The 19,478-nt window shown below is 61.8% G+C and overlaps 2 protein-coding genes across 2 annotated transcripts; both read left to right on the forward strand.

Annotated features, from left to right (window-relative positions):
* Positions 1 to 5: 5 nt before the first annotated feature.
* On the forward strand, positions 6 to 9,251 carry TAS1R1 (taste 1 receptor member 1). Its single transcript, XM_062190355.1, has 6 exons — positions 6 to 726; positions 3,109 to 3,415; positions 4,358 to 5,119; positions 5,496 to 5,708; positions 6,672 to 6,792; positions 8,134 to 9,251. The coding sequence occupies exons 1-6, from the start codon at positions 542 to 544 to the stop codon at positions 9,063 to 9,065; spliced, it is 2,520 nt and encodes an 839-aa protein (XP_062046339.1). The 5' UTR covers positions 6 to 541; the 3' UTR covers positions 9,066 to 9,251.
* Positions 9,252 to 9,533: 282 nt separating this feature from the next.
* Positions 9,534 to 17,019, forward strand: ZBTB48 (zinc finger and BTB domain containing 48). Its single transcript, XM_062190356.1, has 11 exons — positions 9,534 to 9,624; positions 10,049 to 10,726; positions 11,143 to 11,384; positions 13,852 to 13,963; positions 14,584 to 14,676; positions 15,004 to 15,090; positions 15,253 to 15,407; positions 15,749 to 15,885; positions 15,964 to 16,128; positions 16,479 to 16,567; positions 16,645 to 17,019. Exons 2-11 carry the CDS (start codon positions 10,052 to 10,054, stop codon positions 16,939 to 16,941), a joined length of 2,052 nt encoding a protein of 683 aa, XP_062046340.1. The 5' UTR covers positions 9,534 to 9,624; positions 10,049 to 10,051; the 3' UTR covers positions 16,942 to 17,019.
* Positions 17,020 to 19,478: the final 2,459 nt, after the last annotated feature.

Raw genomic sequence — 19,478 nt, forward strand, 5'->3', positions numbered from 1 at the left:
CCGGCGGCCTCCTCGCCGGAAATCCACCAGGGATTTTTTTTTTTTTTTTACCTCCCTGCAAAGAAAGCCCCAGGATTGGCATTTTAAACAAAACGGAGCCATTTGCATGCCTGTGGTTTGCATGCCTTTGGGCCAGGGACTATGGGGCTCCGGGATGAGGCTTCACCTGCGGGTGGGGTCAGGAAGCCCAGGACTCCGGTCGCATTCGGTTAGCCGAGGCCCGGTAAAAGGTTCTAAACCTGCAGGCCCCTGGTAGCATCTCCGCACCCCTAAACCCCCCCCCAAGAGGCCAGGGAGCCCTCCCCGAAGCCAGGTGAAGCCGGAGGCACCGGAGCTAGGACAGAACCCACAGCCGTGCAGAGGAGGGGTCACGGGCTGCCCCCTGGTTTGCATCCACGCCTGGGCCTTGCCCAGTTCCTGAGTGGGACCACAGGCCCGGAAGGCCAGGGCCGGCAGCCTGGCCTCTGCAACTGGGCCCCAGTCCCAACCCGTCCGTTCTATTTAAAGGGCACTGGGTGGCCATGCTGGGCACCTGGCCGGCATGCTGCGCGGTGCAGCTCACCTGCTGGGCCTGCAGCTCTCCGTGGCCTGGGCGCTCAGCTGCCATGAGACCGAGTCCTCCCCCGAATTCAGCCTCCCTGGGGATTACCTCCTTGCAGGCCTGCTTCCTCTCCACGGTGACCTTCAGCACGTGAGACACAGACCCGAGGTGACCCTCTGCGATCGGTGAGTGAGGGCTCAGCAGGGCCGTCCCCTGGCCGGTATGGTTCTCCGAGGAGCCAAAAAGGCAGATGTGGGGGCCGGCATTGAGGCATGGCGGGTTACGGACCCCCGGCATCCCATATCCGAGCGCCCGCTCAAGTCCCAGCTGCTCTGGTTTGGACCCAGCTTCCTGCTAATGAATTTGGGAAAGAGTGGGAGATGGCCCCAGGCTCCTGCTTTGGTCCAGCCCAGCCCTGGCCGCTGTGGTCATTTGGGGAATGATCCAGCAGGTGGAAGATCCCTCCGTCCCCCTCTCTCTTCCTGTCACTCTGCCTTTTAAATAAATCTTTAAAAAAAGGAAAAGCAGCAGTTGATGCCTCAGGAATTGAGCAAAGTTAGGAAGTCAGGGGTCTGGGCAGTGATTTGAGAGGCAGAGTTACAGAGAGGGAGAGACAGAGAGAGGTCTCCCATCCGCCGGTTCACTCCCCAGATGGCCGCAATGGTGTTTCTGAAGCCAAGAGCCGGGAGCTTCCGGGTCTCCCACGCGGGTGCAGGGGCCCAAGGACCTGGGCCGTCGTCCATTGCTTTTCTAGGCCATAGCAGAGAGCTGGATCAGAAGTGGAGCAGTGGGGACTCGAACTAGTGCCCATGTGGGATGCTGGAGCCTCATGGCAGAGGCTCCTCCTACTACTCCACAGTGCTGGCCCCTTGCTGTTTAAGAAAACTGTTGCTGGGGCCGGTGCTGTGGAGCAGTGGGTTAACGCCCTGGCCTGCAGAGCTGGCATCCCATATGGGCGCCGGTTCATGACCCGGCTGCTCCACTTCCGATACAGCTCTCTGCTATGGCCTGGGAAAGCAGTAGAAGATGGCCCAAGTCCTTGGACCCCTGCGTGGGAGACCCGGAAGAAGCTCCTGGCTCCTGGCTTTGAATCGATGCAACTCCAGCCGTTGCAGCCAATTGTGGGGTGAACCAGCGATGAAAGACACCTCTCTCTCTCTCTCTCCTCTCTCTGTGTAACTCTGGCTTTCAAATAAATACATAATAAATGTATAATTTATACATAAAGGATAATAAATCTTAAAAAAAAAAAAGAAATAAAGAAGACTGTTGCTTATAGACTGCGTAGAGGAGTTCGGGAGGCCTGAGGATGCTGTCAGGGCTTGGCTGCAGGATGTCCTTACTCATGAAACACACCCAGGAGGAATGTTCCAGAAATCTGGGACCAGTCCAGAGGGCTAGAGATAGGAGTCTGGGAAAAGAAACCCGGGGCTCGGGGGCTGGCGCTGTGGCTCAGCGGATGAGGCTGCCTGCAGTGCCCGCATCCCATATGGGTGCCGGTTCAAGTCCTGGCTGCTCCACCTCTCATCCAGCTTCGGATGGGCCCAGCTGTGATCACTGTGGCCATCTGGGGAGTGAACCAGAGGATGGAAGACCTCTTGCACGCGCTGTCCCTCTGCTTGTGCCTCTCCGTAACTCTGCCTTTCAAATAAATAAATAACGGCTGGCGCCGCGGCTCACTAGGCTAATCCTCCGCCTTGCGGCGCCGGCACACCGGGTTCTAGCCCCGGTTGGGGCACCGATCCTGTCCCGGTTGCCCCTCTTCCAGGCCAGCTCTCTGCTGTGGCCAGGGAGTGCAGTGGAGGATGGCCCAAGTGCTTGGGCCCTGCACCCCATGGGAGACCAGGAGAAGCACCTGGCTCCTGCCATCGGATCAGCGCGGTGCGCCGGCCACAGCGCGCTACCGCGGCGGCCATTGGAGGGTGAACCAACGGCAAAAGGAAGACCTTTCTCTCTGTCTCTCTCTCACTGTCCACTCTGCCTGTCAAAATAAATAAATAAATAAATAAATAAGAACGTGACGGCAGCTCTTGCCAGAATGCCCGGCCCGCTGGCTGGCCCTGCGGGTCTCAGAGTTGCCAGCCCCTGGCATCCCGCCAGCCGAGCCAGTTCCTTCAGACAAACCTCTCTCTATATATAGACACCAGCAGTCTCCAAAAGGTTTGTGGGAAATGCACATAATAACAATAATAATAAAACTATGTGTGGACTTTAAATGGTTTTGCACCGAAAGCAGCTGTTTCTACTCTGTTCCCCCCCCCCCCCCAGCTTTCTGCAGGGCCCTCCCATGTCTGCGTGGGTCCTGTTGTTCCCCTGGAGAACCCTGGCTGATGGCATAGGTTTCTCTGCTTCGATGCCCAAGTGCAGGGGGAACGCGCTGTGTGGCCTCTCTGCAGCCTGTTTCCTGTCTCTCCCTCCTGGGACTGTGTTGTTCTGCGGGGCCGTGTTGAGGTCATGATTGTTTGGGGACAGATGACCCAGCGGGCCCGGGATGCTAGGTAGCCAGAGGGTCTCAGGGCTCATCAGGGCTGCGTCCACCTCAGCTCCTGGCTCGTTTTTCCCCACAGGCCTGACAGCTTCAATGGCCATGGCTACCACCTCTTCCAGGCCATCCGGTTCGGCATCGAGGAGATAAACAACTCCACGACCCTGCTGCCCAACGTCACACTGGGGTATGAGCTGTATGACGTGTGCTCCGACTCTGCCAACGTGTACGCCACGCTGAGAGTGCTCTCCCGGCTAGGCACAGACCACGTAGAGATCCAAGAGAACCTGCAGTACCACTCCCCCAGGGTCGTGGCTGTGATCGGGCCTGACAACACCAGGCACGCCACCACCGCCGCTGCCTTGCTGGGCCCCTTCCTGGTGCCCCTGGTAAGCCGCAGCCTTGGCGGTTCAGCCACTCCCTCTGGGCAGTCCAGCAGGGGTGGGGGGGTAGGAGCTGCTGTCCCTTCCTTGGCTGGGGCAGCTGGGTGACCACTGCTCGTTAGTCCTGTTGCAGAGGTCCAGGGCTCATGGGAAAGGCCACTCCCCTTTGGAACAACTGCCATTGAACTTCACACCCTCTGCCTAGGCAACCCAAGGGCTCCACCTCCTTGGCTAAGGACTGGACACTCCGCTCCCCACCCCACCAGCTCTTCTGTGTCTCCCCCACCTTGCCTGCCTGCCACGCCCCCTGCCTCAGAGGTGCACGTCCCTCCCGATCCCTCTGGCCTGGCTCCCTCCCAGGTGGCTCCTCCTTGGCCTGTACGCGGGCTGGGGTCCCACTGCCCCTTCCAGACCCCCCTGCTCTCTGCACTACGCTCACTCTCTCTGCTACCTTCCCCGAGGGACTTCTCCAGAGAGTCCTCCCTTCTCGCTCCCATCGCCCTCCTCCCGTGTGCTCCTCTCAGTAGCCAGGGGCCTCTCGTGGCGTACAGGTTGAAGTCCAGGACCCTTAGCTGGAGAGCTGAGCCCTTCTGCCCCGCCCTGCCAATGCTCCCCTCTCTTCCTTGCAAAAGAACTGCAGCTGAGCCCGCGTCCCTGGAGGCACCCACACACACACTTCCACCACTGCCCTGGAGCAGGCTTTGTTCCGTGTGCTTAGACTGCATGACCCCCCGACACACACACACACCACGTCCAGCAGGTGCGTCCCACTTTCCCAACAGCCTCCCCAGGGCCTGCACGGTTCTCTGTGATCTGGGCACTGCTTTCCTGGTCTCCCCCCTCCCCGGGACTCCACACCTAGCACAGGGCCCAGAATGGGAGCTTGAGGAGGGGACGACCTTGAGTTCAGGCTGCCGCTGCTGAACTGGCTGGCTGGGACCCCCACAGATCAGCTACGAGGCCAGCAGCACGATGCTCAGCGTGAGACGGCAGTACCCCTCATTCCTGCGCACCATCCCCAGCGACAAGCACCAGGTGGAGATCATGGTGGAGATCATACAGAGTTTCCAGTGGGTCTGGATCTCACTGGTCAGCAGCGACGACAGCTATGGACTCCGGGGGGTGCAGGCGCTGCAGGAGCTGGCCACGCCCCGGGGCATCTGCATTGCCCACAAGGCCATGGTGCCTTCCTCTGCCCAGGTGGGCGACGAGAGGGTGCAGAGCATCCTGGACCACCTGGTCCAATCCAACACCACAGTCGTGGTTGTTTTCAGCAACCGGCATGTGGCCTGGGTATTCTTCAAGTCCGTGGTGCTGGCCAAGCTGACCGGCAAGGTGTGGATCGCCTCGGGGGACTGGGCCATCTCCACGCACATCACCAGTGTGCCCGGGATCCGGGGCATCGGCATGGTGCTGGGCGTGGCGATCCAGCAGAGACTTGTCCCTGGTCTGCGGGAGTTTGAGGAGGCCTACGCCCGGGCACACAAGGTGGCCCCCAGGCCTTGCCTGCGGGGGTCCTGGTGCAGCGCCAATCAGCTCTGCCAAGACTGCCAGGCCTTCACAGAACACACGACGCCCGCGCTCGGAGCCTTCTCCATGAGTGCGGCCTACAACGCGTACCAGGCAGTGTATGCCGTGGCCCATGGCCTCCACCAGCTCCTGGGCTGCGCCTCCGGAGCCTGTTCCAAGCGCCAGTTCTACCCCTGGCAGGTAAGAGAGTCCAGCCCCAGGCACCCTGTCCTGGGAGAACGGCCAGTCCTGAGGCAAGCAGAGGGGCCGTGCTGGGTGCCGGGAAGGACGACAGCGATGGGAGGGAGCGCTGGTCTCTTCTCTTGGATAAATCCTTTTCTCTGAACCTTACTTTCTCCTGCCTACCATGCACCAGAAGCAGAAAGGGCTACGAGTCTTTGCAAAGAGGTCTCCTCTTGGGGGGCTGGGCGGGCAGGTCAAGGGGACAGGGCTCTGAGGAAGGGGCCGGACCGTGTGGGTGGGCGGCAGGCACTCAGGGTGGAAGCCTGGGAGCGCCCCAGGCACTTGTTTCCTGGGCTCTCTGGATCTGGGTTTCCAAGACGCCTGCTTGTTTCAGCTTCTGGAGCAGATCCGCAAGGTGAATTTCCTTCTGCATGAGGACAGGGTGATGTTTACTGACGTCGGGGACCCCCTCGGTGGCTATGACGTCATTGCTTGGGACTGGAGTGGGCCCGAGTGGACCTTCAGGGTCATTGGCTCCTCCCTGCGCTCTCCGGTTCATCTGGACATAAATAAGACCAAAATCCAGTGGGATACAAAGGACAACAAGGTAACGAGGGTGTGGTCACTCAGCAGGTGACTTTTATTTTTAAATTTATTTATTTATTTATCTGGAAGGTAGTGATACAGAGAGATATCTTTCACTCACTGGTTCATTCCACAAATGGCCACAACAGCCAGGACTGGGCCAGGCCAAAGCCAGGAGCCAGGAGCTTTTTCCAGGTCTCTCACTTGGGTGGCAGGGGCCCAAGGACTTAGGCCGTCTTCTGCTGCTTTCCCAGGCACATTATCAGGGAGCTAGATGGGAAGTGGAGCAGCCGGGACTCAAACTAGCACTCATATGAAATGTTGACATTGGGCCGGTGCCGTGGCTCATTAGGCTAACCCTCCGCCTGCGGCGCTGGCACCCTGGGTTCTAGTCCCGGTCGGGGCGCCGGATTCTGTCCTGGTTGCTCTTCTTCCAGGCCAGCTCTCTGCTGTGGCCTGGGAAGACAGTGGAGGATGGCCCAAGTGCTTGGGCCCTGCACCCGCATGGGAGACCAGGATAAACACCTGGCTCTTGGCTTCGGATTGGCGCAGTGCGCTGGCTGTAGTGGCCATTTAGGGGGTGAACCAATGGAAGGAAGACCTTTCTGTCTGTTGCTCTCTCTCTCACTGTCTAACTCTGCCTGTCAAAAAAAAAAAAAAAATGTTGACATTGGAGGAGGCAGCTTACCCCACTGCACCACAACGGCAGCCCCGGCAGGCAACTGACCTATGGGCAGCCTGGGACCTGGAGGTGATGCTGACAGAGCCTGCACAGAGCGGGAGGGCACTCCAGGTACCAAGCCAACATCCCCATACCCAGTCACGCCCGGGGAGCAGGAAGGCTAGCGCCATGGGCTAGCAGACAGGTGCCAGGTGGGCCCTGGCTCACAGCCAGGGGCTCTGCCCTGCCCCTGAGCCCCCAGCGCACATGCACAGCAACTCTGGGCTCCTTTGAGGGTCGCAGAACACCTGTGGCTTCTTCCAGGTGCCTCAGTCCGTGTGCTCCAGCGACTGCCTGGACGGGCACCAGCGCGTGGTTGTGAGCGTTCACCACTGCTGCTTCCAGTGTGTGCCCTGCGAGGCCGGGACTTTCCTCAACAGGAGCGGTGAGTGAGCCAGTGGGGGGGGAGGGGCGTGACTTCCCTGGGGTCCGCACGGTGCACGGAAGGACCTCCCTCGGTCCCTGTGTGCACAGTCGGGTCACTGGGCTCCCAGTCGGGCACAGGTTGGAAGACACCTGCTACCAGACTGAATTCTGAGCAAGCAGACACAACCGCCTGGAAACCTCAGCCCAAGGTACACAGTTCCTGTGTGTGCGGTCCCGTTCTGAATTCAACGTCTCTGCCCAGATGGAGCCACCTATACTTCCCTCCCTGTCCTCCCATCCCAGCTGTGCAAGGGCCCTTCTGTTGCCTGTTCCAAAGGCAAGTGCACCTGAAAGGTTTGACCTAAATGCAGGGGACACAAGTCAGCATGCCCCCAGCCCAGGAACGCCAGGTCGAGGTCAGAAAGCAAACGAGGTTGCCGAGGGCTCTGCCCCGAGCTGGCCTCCCCAGGGGCCACACCCTTTCCTCTGAATGTCCCCTTCTGTCCCCAGAGTCAGGGCTCGGAAACCACGGAGAGGGCGCTCAGGAAGATGGACTGGCTAGTGAGTGTGGCAGACAGAACGCTGACACCCTCTCTCAGGCTGGCTGCTCCCATTACAATGTTAACCTCAGAGAAGCCACTGGGTCAGGCCCTGCCAAGGCAACCACAGGGGGAACCTGAGATTCAATAAATCTATAGCAGGTGGATTTGTAACTTGATCATTTTTTAAAAATTTATTTGAAAGAGCTATAGAGCAAGGTAGAATGAGAGAGAGAGAGAGAGAGAGAGAGAGAGAGAGAGAGGTCCTCCATCTGCTGGTTCACTCCCCAAATAACCGCAACAGCCAGAGCTGAGCCAATCTGAAGCCAGGAGCCAGGAGCCTCCTCTGGGTCTCCCAGGTGAGTGCAAGGGCCCAAGGACTTGGGCCACCCTCCACCACCCTCCCAGTCCACAGCAGAGAGCTGGATTGGAAGTGGAGCATCCGGGACTCGAACTAGTACCCACATGGGATGCCTGTGCTGCAGGCCATGGCCCCACCCCACTGTGCCACAGCACCAGCCCCAACTTGATCATGTTTGGCCTGCAAATGATGTTCTACACATCCAAGTGGCCCTTGGCAGACACAGGCCCCCAGCCCCACACGGGGTCACACAGCCTCACTGGGTGAGGATAGGGCCATCGCCTGACAAGGCGCTCCCTGGGGACGTTTGGGCGTGCGGGCTCCTGGGATCCTGCCCCACACAGAGCTGGCTGTGTCCCAGGCGTGTTGAGGACACCGCCAGCCGTGGTAACCCAGCATCCTGCGTGCCCGCGCCACCTCCCTGCCCCATCCCGAATCCCCTCCCTGCCTTCCCTTTCAGACCTGCACAGCTGCCAGCCTTGTGGCAAAGAAGAGTGGGCCCCCCCGGGAAGCCACACCTGCTTCCCCCGGGCCGTGGTGGTGCTGACTTGGCATGAGCCCATCGCTTGGGCGCTTCTGACGGCCAACACGCTGCTGCTGCTGCTGCTGCTGGGGACCGCCGGCCTGTGTGCCCGGCACCTCCACACCCCCGTCGTGAAGTCGGCCGGGGGCAGGCTGTGCTTCCTCATGCTGGGCTCCCTGGCGGCCGGGAGCTGCAGCCTCTACGGCTTCTTCGGGGAGCCCACGCTGCCTGCCTGCGTGCTGCGCCGGGCCCCCTTCCTCCTGGGATCGGCCATCTTCCTGTCCTGCCTGACAATTCGCTCCTTCCAGCTGGTCATCATCTTCAAGTTTTCCACCAAGGTGCCGTCGTTCTACCACACTTGGGTCCGGAACCACGGTGCTGGCCTGTTTGTGCTGGTCAGTTCAGCGGTGCAGCTGCTCCTCTGTGTAATTTGGCTTGCAGTGTGGACCCCACTGCCCACCAGGAACTATCAGCGCTACCCCCACCTGGTGGTGCTGGAGTGTACAGAGGCCAACTCCCCGGGTTTCATGCTGGCCTTCGCCTACAACGTCTTCCTCTCCGTCTGCGCCTTTGCCTGCAGCTACCTGGGCAAGGAGCTGCCAGAGAACTATAACGAAGCCAAGTGCGTCACCTTCAGCCTGCTGCTCAACTTCGTGTCCTGGATCATCGTCTTCACCATGGCCAGCGTCTTCCAGGGCAAGTACCTGTCGGCGCTCAGCGTGCTCACCGGGCTCAGCAGCCTGGGCAGCCTCTTCGGCGGTTACTTCCTCCCCAAGTGCTACGTGGTCCTCTGCCGCCCAGACCTCAACAGCACCGAGCACTTCCAGGCCTCCATCCAGGACTACACGAGGCGCTGCGGTTCCAGCTGAGCCGTGGGCCAGGCGGGGCCAAGCTGAGCCGAGCGGACTGCCAGCCTCCCTGACCCCGAGGGGCGAAGGGTCCAGCGGACTGCGGAGGGCCGGGGGCGTCCGGGAGGCCGTGGGGGCAACTCGGTCTTGGCTTGGGATGTGTGAGCGCACGGCAGAGCCCAGCCCGGGCTCCAAGCTGCCAATAAAGAGGTGAAACGCGTGCTTGGCGTGCCGGCTCACTTCCTGTCTGCCCATCGGACGCTGGAGCCCAGCCGGCCGCCCAGCTTGGCGTTGCTAGGCAACCGCGGAGGGTGTGCGCGGCCTCGGAGACAAGAGCTGGGCTAGGCCCCACCCCCTCCTGATTCCCATTGGCGGTTTTCCGAGTGGGGTCCCGCCCCCAGGGGCCGGAGCTGCAAGGCCGGCGCGTCCTGACGTCACGTCCGGCGCGACGACGGCGGCGGCGGCGGCGTCTCCGCGCGGTGTGGGCCGGGGCACGTACAGCCTGGGCAATTGGTCCGTGGGCTGTGGAGGCGTCGTGTCGCCGGGCCTGTGAGGGCGGCGCGGGGAGTAGCGGCCCTGGGTGAGGAGGGCGCGGGGCGCGGGGGGAGGGGCTGCCGCGTTGACAGGCGTGTGGGCGCGGCGGTCTTCTTGCCTCGCCCCCGGGACTGTGGGCGAGGGCTCCGCGGACCGGTGCGCCGCCGGTCCCTCCGGCCAGGGTCGTGCTGCTTGTCCTGCTGATGAGTTCGCGTTCACCCCGCGCCTCCGCTCGCCCCGAGTTTGCTTCCTCCCAGCGGCCCCCTTCCTGACCCTGTCCTGCCTCGCGCTCTCCCCGCAGCTGGTCCGCCTGTGCCCCGACCCCCTGCACACCGTGCCCCCTGCTCGGGAGGCTGGCAGCCCGCTCATCTCCGTGCCCTGGTTCTGATAAGGGTGGTTGAGGAAAATCCGACCTCCCCCCTCCTCTGACCACGGGCTTCGCTCGTGCCTCCCCCCCACCCCCACCCCAGACCATGGACGGCTCCTTCGTGCAGCACAGCGTGAGGGTTCTGCAGGAGCTGAACAAGCAGCGGGAGAAAGGCCAGTACTGCGACGCCACCCTGGACGTCGGGGGCCTGGTGTTCAAGGCGCACTGGAGCGTCCTCGCCTGCTGCAGCCACTTCTTCCAGAGCCTCTACGGCGACGGCCCGGGGGGCAGCGTCGTCCTCCCTGCCGGCTTCGCGGAGATCTTTGGTCTCCTGCTGGACTTCTTCTACACGGGTCACCTCGCTCTCACCTCGGGAAACCGCGATCAGGTGCTGCTGGCAGCCCGGGAGTTGCGAGTGCCGGAGGCCGTGGAGCTGTGCCAGAGCTTCAAGCCCAAGACTGCGGTGGGACAGGCGCCGGGCGGCCAGAGTGGGCTGGGGAGGCCCGCTGCCCGTCTTCAGGAGCCAGCGGGCTTGCAGGAAGAGGACATTTCCAGGACGCTGGGCCTAGTCCCCAGGGAGCAAGAGCCCGGAGGCAGTCACAGCCCCCAGACACCCCAGCTCCACCCCCCTGCTCAGAGTGACAGCCCCTCTTTCCTCCGTGGGAAATTCAAGCAGGCCTTGAACCCTGGTGTCCCGGAGGACAAGCTGCCCGAGGACTGCAGAGTGCCCCCTAGGCCCTTTGAGGCAGAAGGTGGCCAGCTGCAGGGCGAGAGTAATGAGGTACTGTGCCCAGGGAGGCAGGCATGGGGCGAAAGACCGACACTTCTGGAGGTGACCTGGACCCCTGAGTTGGATACGGTTAAGGGGTTGACAGGAGGCTTTCTGTAGACGTGGGCAGCTGCTGGCTTCAGCTGACCTTCCCTGGTTGCAGCTTACGGGGGTTGGAGTGGGCGGCACCCGGGTTCCCAGTGTTTCCCCAGGGGGGTGAAGTCCAGCCAGGCTTCCGGTTCCCCACAGTGGAGCCCTGCCCTCCAAACCCATGGCGCAGGTGCTGTCTGCCCTGGGACCCTGCAGGGGAGTTACTGATGAGGGACGTGCCCAGGTGGGGGCTCGGGGTGGAATTGGAGCTGGTCCCCACAGCCCTGCTCGTTAACTAGGTGAACCCCACCCCACCCCCACTACCTCTTCTGCTCTAGTGGGAAGTGGTGGTTCAAGTCGAGGACGATGGTGATGGCGACTACGTTTCTGAGGCTGAGCCCGTGCTGACCAGGAGGAAGTCCAGTGAACTCGGAAAGCCCTGTGCCGCCGAGCCAGCCCTGGGCACCGACTCCCTAGCGGTGGAGCCTGCTGGCAACAGGAAAGGTGCGGCGGCGCCGGTCGAGTGCCCCACGTGCCATAAGAAGTTCCTCAGCAAGTACTACCTGAAGGTGCACAACAGGTACGCGTCCCGCTGCTGTGCTCCCTTCCCGTCTCCCACTCTCCCAGTGCGGGAGGGGTCTTGAGCTCCCCACTTCCGGGCTGTGTGAGGGTTGGGGGCTCCATCTCAGCCCCACATCGGGCCTGGCGTTGGTCATCTGGGAGTGAGCACCCAGCTTTGAGTCAGCTCCGTCTTCCTCCCCCTCCTGGGTCCTCTGGCTGGAGAGGGGCTGTGGACACCTTGTCAGCCATGGGCCTTGGCCTCCAGTTGGCTGTGCCGAGGGCCTGAGAGGAGCCTGTGGCCCCTGTGCTCCAGTGAGGCCCCAGCCTAGGTACTTAAGCTTAGCAGCCCGGGTGGGCCAGGGTGCAGATCTCGGGTTTGGAGCTTCCTGTATTTCTGGGGAGATCACTCAGGCGCCTCAGGGCAGCGAAAAGACCTAAAAGGCCTAAAGCTGCAGCGTCCACGAGGGGACCCAGGAGCCCCCGGGGCAGTTTTGACTTCAGATTTGTTAAAATTAGATGAACGGTTCAGTTTTTTGGATGTACTAGCCACCTCTCCAGTGCTCAGTAGCGCGCGGCTCCCAGGCTATGGCGTCTGTCATACAGACACCAAGCATTTGCATCATCGCCGAGCGGTCCGGAGTCTGCGAGGCCCCTGGGGATGGCAGCGAGTGACAGACCTTCCAGCCCTGCCGCTTCCAAGCCCAGGGCGTCGCCGGTCCCCACTGCGTTTCTTGCTGAGCCAGGGTGGGTCACACGCCTCTCAGTAGGACGCCTTACAAAGCCACTAGGCATCTGCTGGAGCTGGGGCTGTGCGCCTTGCTTGGGGCAGCTGCTGCCAGTGGGGTCTTTGGGTGCCTGCGTGTGAGCGGAGCCTGGGCCAGTCTGTTTTCCAACTGGACGCTCCAGGCGGAGGATTTTGGGTTGCTAACTGGGTCTCGAGGACTGGCAGGAAGTGATGACCTCCTGAGGTCGCTGTCCTGGGGGACGCTGAAGGTTGGTGTCATGGGGAGAGAAGCCCTGGGCTCTGGCAGGTTGTAGAAGCTCTCGCGGTCCACACATGGGCTGTCAGCTCAGTGCCTGGGAGCTGACCAGGCCGCTACGCAGAGTCCCTCTCGGCGTTGGCCTTGCACAGAGGGATGCCAAGGCAAACCTCACAGAGGAGTCGAGAGGTGCCGTGGGGAAAGACATGGAGTGGAGCCCGGGGATGGGCAGGTGAGGGTGGGGTCAGGCAGCGCTTTTAAATAATGGTGGTCTGTGATGCAAGATTGGAGATGATGGGCTTTTCCTTAGTAGATGACAAGATGTCAGCTTTGTGGGACTTTGAAGAGTGGGATCTGTAAAAGTCTGGGGTCCCCCCAGTAATCAGTGCAGTGAAACGTGTTTTTCACCAGGTCTTCCTTCGGTCTTCCTGCCGCGCGTTTTTTAGTGACTTTATGTGACTGTGGGAAGCAACAGGGTTTGGTGTCGAGTAGTACTTCTGTATCTAGAGCGGGAGTAGGCGGGTTTTCCTGAAGGAACACTTCATGCCTTGTTCACCACCCATCTTGCACATTCCTCTTCTTTTTTTAATACGTTTTCTTTCCATAACATTTTTAGACTTACAGGAAAATCGCAATATAGAGAATCTCCAGATACTCTGCCCTCAGTTTCCTCTGTTACATTTGAGACACGTGTGACAGTTAGTGAACATGTTTTAATGACAATAAATAAATCAATAGTGACGGTCTGGACGGGAAACTTGCTGGGAAGGTGAGGTTGGAGCAGACGTAGAGGAGTGAGGTAGTGGCGTGTGTGGCTGGGGAGAGCCGTGGGCAGGGCGAAGAGCCAGAGCGCGGTTGGCAGCTGGTTAGCGAGTGGATGGGGGTGAGTGCCTGCCCCGGGGGGCGCCGTGGAGTAGGCCGGCAAGGGAAGGGGCAGGCAGCTCTGGAGGGCCGCTCACGCCGTCTGCAGCCCCCCAGGCTTGTCTCAGAGCGGGAAGGGGGGCTGAGGAGTTATCTGCCACAAGGTGACGAGGTCTGGCTTGTATTTAAGAGTCTTTCTGGCTACTGCGGGGAAGCAGGCCTGGAGCATGGAGGCCAGGTGGGAGGCGACACCTGGAGCAGCCCGGGAGATGCCCTGGCTGTTAGGTGGCAGCGCTGGAGCCAGGTCATCAGGAGCTGGGACCGCGTGCCGGCCCTCCCCGCTGGCCTCTGCCACGGTGCTCCGCCGTGGCTGCTTGTGGAGGCCGGCAGAGGAGGGGCTTAGGGCTGGCTCAGGACTCAGGTGTTACCTGTAGCTTCTGGCCACACTGTCCTGTCGACAGTCTCCGTGCTGGAGGGTTCTGGGCTTGGCCCTGCCTGTTCCCCAGGGTCTGACCCAGCCCACATGGTGAGCCGCGGCCGGCCCCATCACACCTGTCTTTCTTACTGTGGCCAGAACCAGAGGGGCGAGGGAGAAGTCCTGTGGGAGGTCCTGAGTCCCCACTTCCTGTTGGCTTCTCCTGGCAGGAAACACACTGGGGAGAAGCCCTTCGAGTGCCCCAAATGTGGGAAGTGTTACTTTCGCAAGGAGAACCTCCTGGAGCACGAGGCCCGGAACTGCATGAACCGCTCGGAACAGGTATCGGAGCTGGCCCGGTGCTTGTGGGTGGGGACACCCCGGTCTGCGTGTTTGAACCAGTGGGAAGTGCCCCACGCGACTCTCAGGAGGGAGCTGTAAGCCTGAGGGAGCCGCAGCGTCCTTGGAGGTTGTCAAGTCTGTGCCCTGGGACAGTGGGGACACAGGTCCCAGCAGCAGAAGGGACAAGCTTTGGAGGGACTTTGTGGGAAGCATTTTGGGTTTGCCTGCTGGGCTCCTGGCCCAGCTCTGTCTTGCGCTTTGGAGACGGGGCACCCAGTGGGCGCTGGGAAAGGCCTGGGCCCACTCCCTACCCCGCTGCGGGCCTGTGGGGAGGGGGCAGGCGGCCTGGCCTCTGTGGAGGCTTGTTGGTCCCAAGGCCAGGGACTGCAGGTCAGGCTGCACAGCCCCTGCCCCGCCCCAGTCTGAGAAGGGCCTGGCGTTGGTGGGCTGCAGTGGCAGCAGTGGGCAGGGCAGGCGGGTTACGTGTCGCCCTCTCCCACCCTAGCCCCCCCCACCCCAGGCAGACTCTCGCCAGCAGCGAGTGGAAGCCCCAGCAGAGGCTGCCGTCGCGGGCGGAGGCCCCTCCTGATGCTGGCCCTGCTTGCCCCTCACACCGCCAGGTCTTCACGTGCTCCGTGTGCCAGGAGACCTTCCGCCGGAGGATGGAGCTGCGGGTGCACATGGTGTCCCACACGGGGGAGATGCCCTACAAGGTCAGGGCCCGGCTGGGACAGCCTCAGGGTGCCTCCCACTGAACCCTGTGCCAGGGGTGGGGTCAGGGCTCTCACCCGTGGTGGCTGTTAAGGCGCTGCCTTGCCTGCCCATCCAGTGCCCCACACCTGCGGTAGGGCCACTGGCTGCAGCCTCACCTCTTTCCTTGCATGAAGGGCGGGTTCGCACCCCCCTGGGCATGGCGTGGGCAGTGGGGCACAGAGGCGGGGGTGGTGCGGCCTCTGCTCGAGTCAGCAGCTCCTCGGTGGCGGTGGCCGGCAGGGCGCTGGCGGTGCAGCCTTCCTGAGGGCGCTGGGCCTGTTTTGCAGTGCTCCTCCTGCTCCCAGCAGTTCATGCAGAAGAAGGATTTGCAGAGTCACATGATCAAGCTTCACGGAGCCCCCAAGCCCCATGCGGTAAGTGCCAGGCAGGGCTGGCGCTGGGCCCACGCCGATGGGGCATTGAAGCAAGATTGAGGCGGCCCTGTCTGTGTCCAGAACGGGCGGGGCCGTGTGGCTGCTGCTGTCATGGTCCTCACCCTGGCCCTGGCGCCTTTGCCTGCCCCGCCTGCCCCGTAGTGTCCCACCTGTGCCAAGTGCTTCCTGTCCCGGACGGAGCTGCAGCTGCATGAGGCCTTCAAGCACCGTGGGGAGAAGCTGTTTGTGTGCGAGGAGTGCGGGCACCGGGCCTCCAGCCGCAATGGGCTGCAGATGCACATCAAGGCCAAGCACAGGTACGGGCGCCGGGCTCTCCAGAGGTCCCCGCGGGGCTGGGCAGGCAGCGGCTGAGCCCTCTCCTGTAGATCTCGTGCCCGCCGCCCTTCTGGGGTGAGCAGGGCTGTGGGACCCGCAGATTAGGTGGGGAGGGGGTTTCAGGCTGCAACAGGCTCTGCTGCTCCGGGGCAGATTCTTGGTTCCCTGTGACTGCTGCTCCCTGGCGCCCCAGGATCGAGGTGGTACCCCCTTCCAGGCACCGCCTTGGCCCTGCTTCCACCAGGCTGGCCCCCAGCTGTAGCAGAGTGAAGGAGAACACTTCCCTCAGTGTGGCCTCTGCCCTGTGTCCCCACCTGAACAGGAACGAGAGGCCGTATGTCTGTGAGTTCTGCAGCCACGCCTTCACCCAGAAGGCCAATCTCAACATGCACCTGCGCACGCACACAGGCGAGAAGCCCTTCCAGTGCCACCTCTGTGGCAAGACCTTCCGTACCCAAGGTGAGGCGGCCCCCCCGTGCGGTCCCCGCCCCGCCCCAGGCTGGAGAGCAGCGCCCGAGCCCTGTCTTGTCCCCACAGCCAGCCTGGACAAGCACAACCGCACCCACACCGGCGAGAGGCCCTTCAGCTGCGAGTTCTGCGAGCAGCGCTTCACTGAGAAGGGGCCGCTCCTGCGGCACGTGGCCAGTCGCCACCAGGAGGGCCGGCCCCACTTCTGCCAGATCTGCGGCAAGACCTTCAAAGGTGCCTGAGCGACCCTGGGGGGAGTCGAGGGCTGAGCCGCGCTGGGGGTCTCTGCAGAGGTCAGGGGCACCCGCGGCTTTCCCGTGCCCACTCTTAGCGGCAGGACTCCGTGTCCCCATGCGTTAGGTGACGTGGGAACCGCTGTGACTGCAGTGAGTGCAGTGTAGGACGACCTGGGGCCGTGCTGAGCGCCCACGGCCGAGGGGCGCAGGGGTTCGCTGCCCACGCCCCTGCCCAGGCTCTGCTGCGTTCCCTGTCTCCTCACGTGCCCTGGGGCTCCTGGCTTCCTGTCCCAGGGCGCCATCCTCCACGCCCCCCTCTTCACACGGGGGCTCCCTTCCCTCCTGCAGCCGTGGAGCAGCTGCGCGTGCACGTCAGACGGCACAAGGGGGTGAGGAAGTTCGAGTGCACCGAGTGTGGCTACAAGTTCACTCGGCAGGTGAGCCAGGCCCCGGGTCCCCTCCCCCACCCGCGGCCCCTCCCCCAGCCTGAGCGCGCCCTCCCCTCCTCCCCCAGGCTCACCTGCGCAGGCACATGGAGATCCACGATCGCGTGGAGAACTACAACCCGCGGCAGCGCAAGCTCCGAAACCTGGTCATTGAGGACGAGAAGATGGTGGTGGTGGCGCTGCAGCCGCCTGCGGACCTGGAAGTGGCTTCGGCTGAGGTCATCGTGGAGTCCCTGGCCCAGGGCGGTCTGGCCTCTCAGCTCCCTGGCCAGAGACTGTGTGCCGAGGAAGGCTTTGCTGGCCCCGGTGTCCTGGAACCGTCACTCATCATCACAGCAGCCGTCCCTGAGGACTGTGATACGTAGCACACCCTGTCTGCCAAGGCCCACTCAGCCCCAGACCCAATAAACACGTGGTTTTGGACTTGATCTGTCGATGGTCTGTTGCCCTGAACCCTGGAGGCTGTGAAGTGTTGCTTTCCCACCTGTGCCCTCAGTGGTGCTGGGCCCAGAGCTTCCTGGACCCTCGGCTCCGCTGGCACCCCCAGCTCATCGGGAGACCTGAGCTGTGACGGGTGGGATGACTCTGGGGGCCACGCCGCTAGGCCCAGGCGTTCTCCACATCTATCTCTGTCCCTCGTTTTCTGCACTCTGGAGCTGGGAGCATTGGCCAGCAGGGCAGCCAGGTTTGTGTTCTGAGCTGGGGTGGGGACGCCAGCTAGTAGGGCCAAGATTGAGCGCGAAGTCTCAGCGGTGAAGATGGAGTGGCATGGGCCCTTGACGGTGGCCGCATGGGCTGCTCAGGACTACAGCCAAGCACGCCTGGGGCCTTGAGGGGCCCGGGCTAGTGGCCTTTCCCACAGGGATCTGTCCGCTGGGAGGATCCTAGCTTGGTCTGCGTGTCCAGGGGGCCTGGGGTGCGCCGTGGTGGCCGCTGGGTTCTACAGCTGTGGGGAGCAAGCACACGGGCGCTAGAGCAGATTGCCTTGGTTTGAATTTCTTCCCAGCGCCTTGACTTCTGGCGCTGGGACCCTGAGTCGATGACTTCATTTCCTTGGTCTTGGAATCCACAAGAGCAGGAGCTGCACAGCCGGATTGAGAGCCCACTGTGCACACCATCCATCACGGGGCAGTGAGCACCAAGCAGAGGGCCGGGGACTCCGCTCCGAGCCTGGCAAGCTGGCAGTGCCAGTGCTGGCTGGGGCCTGGGCTCTCTGGGCAGCACGGTATGGGGGCTCAAAAGTCTCCCAAAAGGCCTTTTTCATTGGCATCCTCTGCCACAGCTTGTTAGAGCAGCCACCGGCGTCAAGAGCAGACAGACTGCCGCCACCTGACAGCAAGCAGCGCTGTCCAAGAATCCGGTGCTGCAGGTTAAGCCAACACTTGGGATGTCGGAATGCCTGGCTTGGAGGCCTGGCTCCTCCACTTCTGATCCAGCTTCCTGATACTGCACCCGGGGAGGCAGCAGGGGATGGCCCAAGTAATTGCATCCCTGCCACCCATGTGGGTCACCCAAAGGGAGCTCCAGGCTCTGGTTTTGGCCTGGCCCAGCCCCAGCTGTTGTGGGCACTTGAGAAATGACTTAGTGGATGGAGATCTCTGTCTCTCCCTCTGTCACTCTCAAATAAATATATTTAAAAAAGGTGGGGCGGCCGGCGCCACAACTCACTTGGCTAATCCTTCGCCTGCGGCGCCGGCACACCGGGTTCTAGTCCTGGTTGGGGCGCTGGATTCTGTCCCAGTTGCTCTTCCAGTTCAGCTCTCTGCTGTGGCTCGGGAGTGCAGTGGAGGATGGCCCAAGTGCTTGGGCCCTGCACCTGCGTGGGAGACCAGGAGGAAGCATCTGGCTCCTGGCTTCAGATCAGCACAGTGCGTTGGCTGTAGCGGCCATTTGGGGGTTGAACCAATGGAAGGAAGACTTTTCTCTGTCTCACTATCTAACTCTGCCTGTCAAAAAAAAAAAAAAAAAAAAAAAAGCGGGGTGGTGGGTGCTGGTGTGGCACAGTGGTTCAGCCACTGCCAGTGACTCCCGCGTCCCACAGGAGTGCCAGTTTGGGTCCTGGTTCCTCCACTTCCAATCCAGCTTCTGGCTAATGTGCCTAGTAAGGCAGTGGAAGATGACCCAAGTGATTGGGCCCCCGAACCCACACAGGAGACCTAGAGGGAGTTCTAGGCTCCTGAGCTTGGCCTGGCCCAGCCCTGACCATGGTGGCCATTTGGGGAGTGAACCAGCAAAATGGAAGATCTCTCTCCTCTCTCCGTAAACTATGCTTTTCAAATAAATCAATTAATCTTAAAAGAAACAACAATAGGGGCCGGCGCTGTGGCGCAGCAGATTAAAGTCCCGGCCTGAAGCGCCAGCATCCCATATGGGCACCAGTTTGAGTCCCGGCTGCTCCTCTTCCGATCCAGCTCCCTGCTATGGCCTGAGATAGCAGTGGAGGATAACCCAAGTCCTTGGGCCCCTGTACCCATGTGGGAGGCCTGGAGGAAGCTCCTGGCTCCTGGCTTCGGATTGGTGCAGCTCCGGCCATTGCAGCCATCTGGGGAGTGGACCAGCAGATGGAAGATTTCTCTACCTCTCTCTGTAACTTTTTTTTTTTTTTTTTTGACAGGCAGAGTGGACAGTGAGAGAGAGAGAGACAGAGAGAAAGGTCTTCCTTTTACCGTTAGTTCACCCTCCAATGGCCACCGCGGCCGGCGTGCTGCAGCCAGGGCACTGCACTGATACAGGTGCTTCTCCTGGTCTCCCATGCGGGTGCAGGGCCCAAGGACTTGGGCCATCCTCCACTGCCCTCCCGGGCCACAGCAGAGAGCTGGCCTGGAAGAGGGGCAACCGGGACAGAATCCGGCGCCCGATCGGGACTAGAACCTGGTGTGCCGGCGCTGCAGGAGGAGGATTA

The sequence above is a fragment of the Lepus europaeus genome, chromosome 5 (assembly GCF_033115175.1).
Source record: "Lepus europaeus isolate LE1 chromosome 5, mLepTim1.pri, whole genome shotgun sequence".
NCBI lineage: Eukaryota > Metazoa > Chordata > Mammalia > Lagomorpha > Leporidae > Lepus > Lepus europaeus.